Source organism: Mauremys mutica, chromosome 1, assembly GCF_020497125.1.
Source record: "Mauremys mutica isolate MM-2020 ecotype Southern chromosome 1, ASM2049712v1, whole genome shotgun sequence".
Classification (NCBI taxonomy): Eukaryota; Metazoa; Chordata; order Testudines; family Geoemydidae; genus Mauremys; species Mauremys mutica.
In genome coordinates this window covers 350,979,870-350,990,317 of record NC_059072.1, presented here as the reverse complement: position 1 = coordinate 350,990,317, position 10,448 = coordinate 350,979,870, and the positions used below count along the sequence as shown (strand labels likewise).

Here is a 10,448-nt window from a genome sequence, read left to right as displayed (position 1 = left end):
TCTGTTTTATTCAGAGATTTCCAAAGCATCTCCCATAGAAACTGTACCTTTAACGCCTGATACAGAGGAAATGGAGGCACAGCGAAACTAAACTTGCCCACGGTCACACAGCTGGTGAGTGGCAGAGCAGGGAACTGAACTCAGATCTTCAACTCCCAGGGTGGGGTCCTTGTTGCCGCCTTTGAAAGCAACAGTACATAAATCAGAACAAGAGTTGTCTAGTTTCTCAGTTGTCAAATCTATTTTTCCTCCTTACAGTAAAGGTAGAAGTTTGCTGTATGCTTCAAGGTTGTTAGAAAAAACTAATCCCTTCTGGTAAGTGTTGAGTTAGCTGCCTCGCCTATCTCAATCATACGCCACACGCCCCATTTATAATTCAAGCAAATATCATGGAGATCATGATCCGAGCTAGCTGTGCAGTCAGAGAGCCTCTTGCTGCCCACCCCTAACCACACCTTGCTCTTAGACCTGATGGCAGAATCCTCTCTTTTCTCTCTCTCTCTCTCAATACAAGTGTAATCATTAAAATCAATCAGCTGAAAACCCCAGGCTTTTGTTACCACAAAAGCAGACACTTCGAGGGAGCTCTGTCTTGGGGCTATTCTGAAAACTGAAGCTAATGGAGAGTGCAGCAAGTCATCTTCCGATGGGACGTGCATACCAGGAGCACGGCTGGTGCTCCACACATAGATGAACACAATTTGTTGGGGAAGAGTGTGACGCAGTAGGGAGCGGGGCGGACTGACCTGGGAATGTCGTCTAGTTTTACTGGGATTGTCTGCATGGGGGCTGGGATAGCAGGGGGTGACTTTACTTGAGGGACCATACCTGAGCCTGTAACCTGAGTCGGGAGGGGGATGGGGCCAGGTGACACCTTTGCCCAGGAAACCAGACAAAGGTTGTAGGAGGAGCCAGGGGAAGGCTGGGGGAGTTTCAGTTTGGAGCTGGCTGGGAAAATGGAGGGGAGGCCAGACAGACATCCTGGCCTTCCCTGGCCCCTCAAGATGAACCTGACAGAGGGGGTACTGTTGTCTGAACCTGCAAGACCTGTCTTGCACTGTGTTCCTGTCATCTAAATAAACCTTCTGTTCTACTGGCTGGCTGAGAGTCATGGTGAATTGCAGGAAGCCAGGGGGCTAGGGCCTTGTCTCCCCCAACTCTGTGACAAAGAGTCAACATGGCTTTTGTAATGGGAAATCATGCCTCACCAATCTGTTAGAACTCTTTGAGGGGGTCAACAAGCATGTGGACAAGGGTGATCCACTGGATATAGTGTACTTGGAATTTCAGAAAGCTTTTGACAAGGTTCGTCACCAAAGGCTCTTAAGCAGGGCCAGCTCCAGGCACCAGCTTAGCAAGCAGGTGCTCGGGGTGGCCACTCTGGAGAGGGAGTGGCACGTCCAGGTATTTGGCGGCAATTCGGCGGATGGTCCCTTGCTCCTGCTTGGAGCGAAGGACCTCCCGCTGAATTGCCGCAGATCGCAATCTTTTTTTTTTTGGCTGCTTGGGGCGGCAAAACCCCTGGAGCCAGCCCTGCACTTAAGCAAAGTAAGAAGTCATGAGATAATACGGAAGGTCCTCTCATGGATCACCGTCTGGTTAAAAGACAGGAAACAAAGGGTAGGAATAAATGGTCAGTTTTCAGAATGGAGAGGTAAATAGTGATGTTCCCCAAGGGTCTGTACTGGCACTAGTCCTATTCAACATATTCATAAATGATCTGGAAAAGGGGGTAAATAGTGACTTGGCAAAGGTTGCAGATGATACAAAATTCCTTAAGATAGTTAAGTCCAATGCAGACTACAAAGGGATCCCACAAAATTGGGAGACTGGGCACCAAAATGACAGATGAAATTTGGTGTAGATAAATGCAAAGTAATGCACACTGGAAAACATAATCCCAACTATACCTACAAAATGATGGGGTTTAAATTAGCTGTTACCACTCAGGAAACAGATCTGGAAGTCATTGTGGACAGTTCTCTGAAAACATCCACTGTATGTACAGCAGCAGTCAAAACAGCTAACAGAATGTTAGGAACCATTAGGAACGGGATGGATAAGACAAAAATATCATAATGCCTTTATATAAATCCACTGGTACGCCCACATCATGAATACTGCGTGCAGTTCTCAGACTCATAGACTTTAAGGTCAGAAGGGACCATTGTGATCGTCTAGTCCAGGGGTCTGCAACCTTTCAGACGCGGCGTCCCGAGTCTTCATTTATTCACTCTCATTTAAGGTTTTGCGTGCCAGTAATACATTTTAATATTTTTAGAAGGTCTCTTTCTATAAGGCTATAATATATAACTAAACTATTGTTGAATGTAAAGTAAATAAGGTTTTTAAAAGCAGCAAAGAATCCTGTGGCACCTTATAGACTAACAGATGTTTTGCAGCATGAGCTTTCGTGGGTGAATGCCCACTTCATCGGATGCATTCACCCACGAAAGCTCATGCTGCAAAACGTCTGTTAGTCTATAAGGTGCCACAGGATTCTTTGCTGCTTTTACAGAACCAGACTAACACGGCTACCTCTCTAAGGTTTTTAAAATGTTTAAGAAGCTTCATTTAACATTAAATTAAAATGCAGAGCCCCCCGGACTGGTGGCTAGGACCTGGGCCGTGTGACTGCCATTGAAAAACAGCTCGTGTGCCGCCTTCGGCACTCGTGCCATAGATTGCCTACCCCTGATCTAGTCTGACCTCCTGCACATTGCAGGTCACAGAACCTCACCCACTCTCTCCTGTAATAGACCCACAACTTCTGACTGAGTTACTGAAATCCACAAATGATGATTTAAAGACTTCACGTTACAGAGAATCCACCATTTACACTAGTTTAAACCTGCAAGTGGCCTGTGCCCTATGCTGCAGAGGAAGGCAAAAAAAAAAAAAAAAACAAATCAGGATCTCTGCCAATGTGACCTGGGGGAAAATTCATTCCTGACCCCAAATATGGTGATCAGTTAGACTCTGAGCAGGTGGGGAAGACCCAGGAACCAGACACCTGGGAAAGAATTCTTTGTAGTAACTCAGAGCCCTCCCCATCTAGTGTCCCACCGCCGTCCGTTTTTACTGATGTCTGTCCCTATTTACCAGGGGAGTTTCTTCGCTCCAGCTGCTTGAAGTACTCAGCTGATCAGATTCATCACCCCCAAAGCAACAGAGCTCCTCGCCTCTGCCCAGCAGACACCAACACCCTCCGCTGTTGTGTGTTCCTCATTTTGTATTATTGTCTCCCTGCATTTGCCTTGCTCTGAAAGAAGAGCTGGCTGGATTTTCATCTTCCAAAGCTGCACTGCTGGAGAAGAGTTTTGCATGGGTCCTTCAGCTATGTACAGTCTGCAAATACAAGAGCCCTTGACAGTGCAAACAATGGACCTGCCTGTGCTTGTCCCTTCTATAATACAGAAAAGAAAACCTAAAACAATCCTCATTTACAGTTGTGCATGGAGCGTTGTATGGGGAGAAAGAAAAGTCTCTCTCCGTAGCCATGTCTGAACTGTTTGTGCGTGAAAGCTCCAGAGACCAAGTCCCTTCCTAGAAGCAGATGCACAGCTGAGTACTTCAAGCAGCTGGAGCGAAGAAACTCCCCTGGTAAATAGGGGACGGACATCAGTAAAAAGTCAGATCAGGGTCCTAAAGACAGCCTATTTCAAGGATGGCAAGAGGGAGGTAAGATTGCGAAACCCTGAGTGACTGGCCGGTTTTTGTTTATTTATTTGTTGAGGGCTTTGATTTTAGAGTCTCTGTCTACTCCCAGAGAATGTTCTTCCACTCACGCTTCCTGAAATGGGCTGGCCTTGCTGGTCACAAGATTACCAACCTCTGTACGTTGCACAACTTGCTGTACTGTAAGACGATGAAATGCAGGCAAAAGACTTTGCTCTCTGCTTTTCCCACTTGAGGAAAGTCCTGTGCCGTTTGAATCACACAGTTGGTCCAAGATGAAGGTTGAATTTGCTCCTCTCTCTATTCCTTTAGAGAGAAGGCTTCAGACTGCTTCAGTAGTTCATTGGGTCTTCAGTTTCCTGGGACTAGGTAAGATTTATTTTAATGTCTCTCTAGAGAAAAGTACCTTACAGAGGAAGAAAAAGCCTGCGACCCACATTGCAGAGGGGGAAACTGAGGCCAGAAATTACCATTTCACACTCATACAATGGCAGAGCTGGGAATAGAATCCAAGTCCACCAACTCCTATCGCCTGGCCACTGCCCATGCTGCCTCCTTAGAGTGTGAGCTGCAATATATTTGTGCAGAGAGAAGCTGCGGCTGTCCCCCTGCCGCCTGCATCTATCCCTTACCGGATGCTAAACATTCTGTCGGTTAGGAACAGGGCCGGCTCCAGGCACCAGCTTATCAAGCAGGTGCTTGGGGCGGCAACTCCGGAGCGGGGCGGCACTTTCAGGTATTCGGCGGCAATTCGGCGGAGGGTCCCTCACTCCCGCTCGGAGCGAAGGACCTCCCGCTGAATTGCCGCAGATCGCGATCGAGTCTTTTTTTTTTTTTGGCTGCTTGGGGTGGCAAAACCCCTGGAGCCGGCCCTGGTTAGGAAGGCAGGATAGCATATCTCAGAACACGTTTAATAATAACCAAGAGGTGTGCAAAGTGAAGTCCTTTCTTTGGACACAAACGATGCTGCTCTTAATTTGGATACTGTGCCCAGATACGGATGTGTTAGGAAAAGTATCTTGCAGCCTGTAAATTGCATTTGCAGCTGCACTCTGCCTCGTTTCTGTTATTACTACCCAAACAGCATAGTCCCAGCATTTACTTAGAAGTACCTTTCTGTGGCTTTCCCTTATTTAGGGATTTATTTAAAGAAATCCCTGCAAGCTAAGAACAGAGACTTGGTCTAGTCTGAATCTCCGAGCCACTCCGCCCAGTCACACTCCCACTTCTTACTCAGAGGCTAGCTGGCCTCTGAATGCGTTAACCTTTCACCTCCTTAGGCTTGCCTTTTTGCTTGTCTAATTACACACATGCTCGCTGTTACTCATAAAAACGCAACCCCAATGACCACAATGTCTGGACTCGAGTTAGTCTTAGGAGCATCTACAAAAATGCATTATGGCCAAAGGATGTAGAAGGTGGTCTGCCCGCACTGAGCAGCAGAGTTCTTTGTTTAGATAAACAACAACAACAAAAAAGGCAGTTTCCGGGGAAACCCAGCTTGGGCAAGGAACTCATTAGAAAGTTCAGAAGCCCAGAAAACCTATTATCGTGCACTAGCAGATTAAATTAAATAATAATGGAAACGAGTGGGAGAGACTTGCCGTTTTATTAAGGCAATATTGTCCAACGGACAGAACAGGGCTGTGGGAGTCAGGAGATGTGGAGCTAGATTCTCAGCCGGTGTAAGGTAGTTCTGCTGCTTTATACCAGTTCAAGACCTGGCCCCTAGGTTCAGCCACAAGAACAGGAATAAACTGGACCACTCGCCCACTGGCCAAGCCATTTAGCCTCTCTGTATCTCAGTGACAACAGGAAGTGTCTAACTTATTGTGGCAGATGTAATGTAACTGTGCCCTGGACAGAGAGGCACAGCAGAGGTTCTTTGGACAGGGAACTGGGGTCTTGCATAGGGTGACCAGATGTCCCTATTTTATAGGGACAGTCCTAATATTTGGGGCATTTTCTTCTATAGGCGCTTATTACCCCCCACCCCCATCCCGATTTTTCACACTTGCTGTCTGGTCACCCTAGTCTCGCAGGGAATCCAGACCTGCAAGGAAAGCAAAGGCTGAGGTTTGGTTTTGTTGATAACCCTCTGGCGTGGCTAAGTTTGGACTCAATGCTATCTGACCCATAGCATTGGCCCCTTTATATTGTGCACCATGGGCCCCTAAAGCTGCCCTAAGTGGACAATTAATCCTTCCCCTTTCCCCTCCAGCTCTGAGGAATGCTTCGGTGGTGCAGAGCTGACATGGCCAGCCCTACACCACCCCAGGATGTGGGGGGTTTCAGTGCATGTCAGAGCGTGGCTGGGCGACTGTGCCTGCTCTAATTTGCCAAGTGCTGGTTTCATGTCTATTGTAGCCTGGGGAATCCAGGAATGCAAGGGTGGTGTGCGGTTCCCTTTCCCCACTCCGGGTTCTGCACAGAATACAGCTCCACTGGACCCAGTGGGTCTAGGTTCTGTTCAGAGAAGTTCCTCTCCCCCATTTGCAACCTTCCTCCAACTGAGCTAAATAGCTCAATGTTTGTAAAGCACTTGGAGCTCCCCCTGTAAGAAGTGGTATCTTTGAGGGTTTTAACAGCACACTGGCAGCCAAGTTGCACTTTAAGTGCAAGTGGAGTTCTCTAATCAGTGACAGGAACACGTTTTGCTCTTACTTGACGCTGGTGTAAATCAAGAGTGACTCTGCTGAAACCAATCGAGTTATGGTGGTTTACACCCAAGTGAACAGAATAAGCCCCCTTGACTTCCAAGGAGTTACTTCTGGATCACACGGTTGTAAGGACAGATCTGGTCAAAACTCAGAGTTTCAATTCTGTGAGAAACGCTGAAGTTTGTTATTGTTCCAAATTCAAATTTCCAGCGGGCAAGAGGGCAGAGAATCAAATAGTTGGGGAAAAAAAGTTGGTTTGGGGTCAAACAAAAACGTTTTCTTTAGATTTTCACTTCATAACTCTTATTATATATATAAATATGCATGCATAAATATACACACACCCACACACACATGCATCCATACAAAAACCAACGTGTTCCAAAAAAGTGTCAGAAGGGAACCTTTTTAACATGGCTGAAATGCCGACAGTTTCACACCCTCCCATTCTCCCCAAACAGAACTTTGTTGACATCAGAACTTTCCGCAGGAACATGCCAGTTTTGACAAGCCAGCATTTTCCGGTGGAAAAATATTCAGCCAGAAATTTTTTGACGAGTTCTATATAAGGACATTAACCCATAAGGTGATGTGTGCCCCCAGCCAAGAAGGCTTAGTACCACCCAAATTCACAAGATCAGGCTCTAAATGAGCAGAGTTTGGTCCTTGGCTGCTAATCTCTGCCCTAGAAAGGTTCAAGGTTCGGCCCTGAGATAAGGGCTCTCCAAGGTACAGTCAATCTGTGCCAGGCATTTGCACAGACCTTTAGCTGGAGAGGCAGAAATCAGCCATTCAGCTTTACCTCCTCTGGTAGCTGTTGCTATGGTTATGCAAATGAACCAATGCGAGGAGAATGGGGCGGCTGGGAAGTACGAGAACCATTCTTTCTCAAGCGGGGTGCTGGATAGCTCAGCACATGAATGGCACAGCCAGATCCCAGGGGCTGGGCCAGCGCTGGGGGCAGAGTCTGCTGCAGTTTCTTTTTCAACCGGCAGACATGATCTGCATCTCCACGAGGCTGAGGCTGGATCCTGGAAAAAGAGAAAGAGAGAGAGGGGTGCACATGAGAGAGAGTGAGAGTCAGAGTGATGAACACTGATGTCCTGCTTGCTCCAGAAGCAGAGAAAGCTTGGAGTGAAGCGTGTGAAATAACAGTTTGCACCTCTCCCATCAGAAGCTTACAGCCTCAAGGGTTGCCCTAGTATGTGCCTCATCTGCCTGGAGTTTTGCAGGGCTCCATAATCAGCAGAACCCAGCTCCATTCTCATCTACCCCTCTGCCCCTTTCAGCCTGCCTCTGCTCCACTCCCAGTGCCATGGCAGTGGCAGTTCTGCGTCTGGGCACAGGGGCATCTGCATCATGCGGATCCCCCAATGCGTCCTGGCACTTGCCCTTTGACGCAAAACTTGAGGAAAGTGGTAAATGATGAAGAGGAAAGGGCACTGATGCAGAGCGATCTGCGTCGCTTGGTAAACTGGCACAAGCAAATAATATTTATTTTAATACAGCTAAATGTAAGTGTATACAAAGTCTGTGGGCCATACTTACACAATGGGGGACTCCATCCTGGAATGAAAAAGATTTGGGGGCCCTGGTGGATAATCGGCTGAACATGAGCTCCCACTGTGATGCTGTAACCAAAAGAGCTAATGTGATCCTGGGATCCAGAAACAGGGGAATCTTGAGTAGGTGTAGAGAGACACTATATTTGTATTTGGCACTGGTGCGACTGCTGCTGGAACACTGTGTCAATTCTGGTGCCCACAATTCACGAAGGATGTCGACAAATTGGAGAAGGTGTAGGGAAGATGCTTAAAAAGAGTTAGAAAATGTGCCTTAGAGTGATGGATCTCCTTGAGCCTATCTGTTTTGCTTAACAAAGAGAAGGTTAGGAGGTGACTTGAGTACACCCTATAGATACCTACCAGGAGAACAAATATTTCATAATGGGCTCTTCAATCTGGCACCTTAGAAATGCTTACGATAATTAGCATGTGACGTGCCATCTGGTGTGTTGGTGCATCACCCCCTACTGGATGGGATTAGAGCTACTAAATGTTGTCTTAGGCCCTATGTTGCTGAGAGATTTTCCTTTAGTTCATGCAGTAGTGCCAGGGAGTCAGCCCCAGCAGACACCAATGTCACTTTCAGAATTTGAAGAGCCTCCAGTCACAGGCCACCGTTCTTTCAAGTTAAAGACTAAATGGACAGATACTAAAATTTCAGGAGCCGTTGGCCTCTGGGCGGCTAGTTTTTCTGGGACATGAGCCCTCCTTTGACATCGACATAAGAGTCTCTCACCTTTGTTGTTTTCACGCCTCAAAGAGGTTGTTTAAAGCCATAAAAAGCCATTGTTGATGTTTCAAGAGGTTCCAAAGAAACCAGCTGAATTCTGAGGGAATCCAAGATGGCGTCCATGGGGTTCATTGGTTCCGCAGGGCGGCATCTTCTTCCCACTGACTCCCATGGGGCCACCACACTTCTCAGCCAATGACACCATTCATCATGTAAATTCTAGTTTGTTAGGCCCAGATCCTCAAATGTATTTAGGCTCCGAACTTCCATGAGGCCTTAATAACCAGCCTGCTAGTGAAGGCAGGGGGCTGGACTCAATGACCGTTCAAGGTCCCTTCCAGTTCTAGGAGATTGGTATATCTCCAATTATTAATTTATATTAATCAAGGAGCAGAGAGGGAATGAGGGCAGAGTGGGATTGGGGGCAGAGCAGGGCAGGGGGGTGCTCCCTCCCCACCACCACAAACATTCCATCACGTCCCCCCTCAGGGGCACATCCCACAGTTGGGACACCACTGCACTATGTGTGCACACCTCAACTGCTAGGAGAGAGCCTCATCCTCCCTGATTGAACTAACCTTGTTACCGTATTGTTCCGAGTATAGGCCGCTCCTGATTATAAGCCGCACCCTTAAAGTTTGGTGCTATTTTTAAAAAAATAAATTTTTAACTTTTTTTAACAAAGAAAATATACACATTAGTAGAACAGTAAAACAGTATTTTATTTAATGAATAGGAAGACATGTACTCCCCCCCGCTTTACCGCTCTGGCCGTGCTGCTGGTTTGTTTGTTTTTTTACACCTGCTTTCCCGCTTCAGCTGCACCGTTTTTGTTCCCCGCCGCCGCCTTACTGCTCCTGCTGCACCAAGTTTTTTTGTTGTTGTTTCTCCCCCCCCTTTGCAGTTTCAGCCGCGCAGTTTTTCGTGCCCCCCCTCACCCCCCTGCTCTAGCCGCACTGTTTTTTTCCCCCTGCTTTGCCGCTCTGGGATTTAAAAGGCTCTGGGCTCCCCGCCGTGGCGGGCAGCCCAGAGCCCTCTGAGTCCCCGCCGCGGCTGGGATTTAAAAGGCTCTGGGCTCCCCACCGCGGCGGGCAGCCCAGAGCGCTCTGATTCCCGGCCGCGGCTGAGATTTAAAGCGCTCTGGGCTCCTCACCGCGGCGGGCAGCCCAGAGCCCTCTGATTCCCGGCCGCGGCTGGGATTGAAAGCGCTCTGGGCTCCCCGCCGTGGCGGGCAGCCCAGAGCGCTCTGATTCCCGGCCACGGCTGGGATTGAAAGCGCTCTGGGCTCCCCACCGTGGCGGGCAGCCCAGAGCGCTCTGATTCCCCACCGCGGCTGGGATTGAAAGCGCTCTGGGCTCCCCGCCGCGGCGGGGAGCCCAGAGCGCTCTGATTCCCGGCCGCGGCTGGGATTTGAAGTATTTTTTTTTTTTTTTCAAGTTCCTGATTATAGGCCGCACCCCTAATTTAAAGACTTAAATTAGGGGGAAAAAGTGCGGCCTATACTCGGGACAATATGGTATCTCTAATGTGATTCTTGCCTGCATATGTATACCTGCCTCTGGAAATTTCCACTACATGCATCCCACGAAGTGGGTATTCACCCACGAAAGCTCATGCTCCAATACGTCTGTTAGTCTATAAGGTGCCACAGGACTCTTTGTCGCTTTTTACAGATCCAGACTAACATGACTACCCCTCTGATACTTTAATATGAGTACCATTCATGGAATATCACAGCAAAGACAACAAGGGATTGGCTTTTTACACTTCCCAAGCCGCCCCACCCCATCCCCCCACTCTTTTGCCCAGGACTCT

General features: G+C 48.1%; 1 protein-coding gene across 2 annotated transcripts in view; it reads left to right on the top strand.

Moving 5' to 3' along the window:
• Positions 1–3,837: 3,837 nt before the first annotated feature.
• The window catches only part of MOGAT2 (monoacylglycerol O-acyltransferase 2), a 44,584-nt gene continuing 37,973 nt past the window's right edge, over positions 3,838–10,448 (top strand). Inside the window, exon 1 of one of the 2 annotated variants that reach the window (XM_045021549.1) lies at positions 3,838–4,047. In XM_045021549.1, coding sequence (XP_044877484.1) covers positions 3,954–4,047 — 94 coding nt within the window. In that variant the 5' untranslated portion in view covers positions 3,838–3,953. The remainder of the gene's footprint in view (positions 4,048–10,448) is intronic. The other variant, XM_045021560.1, reaches the window with a different exon arrangement.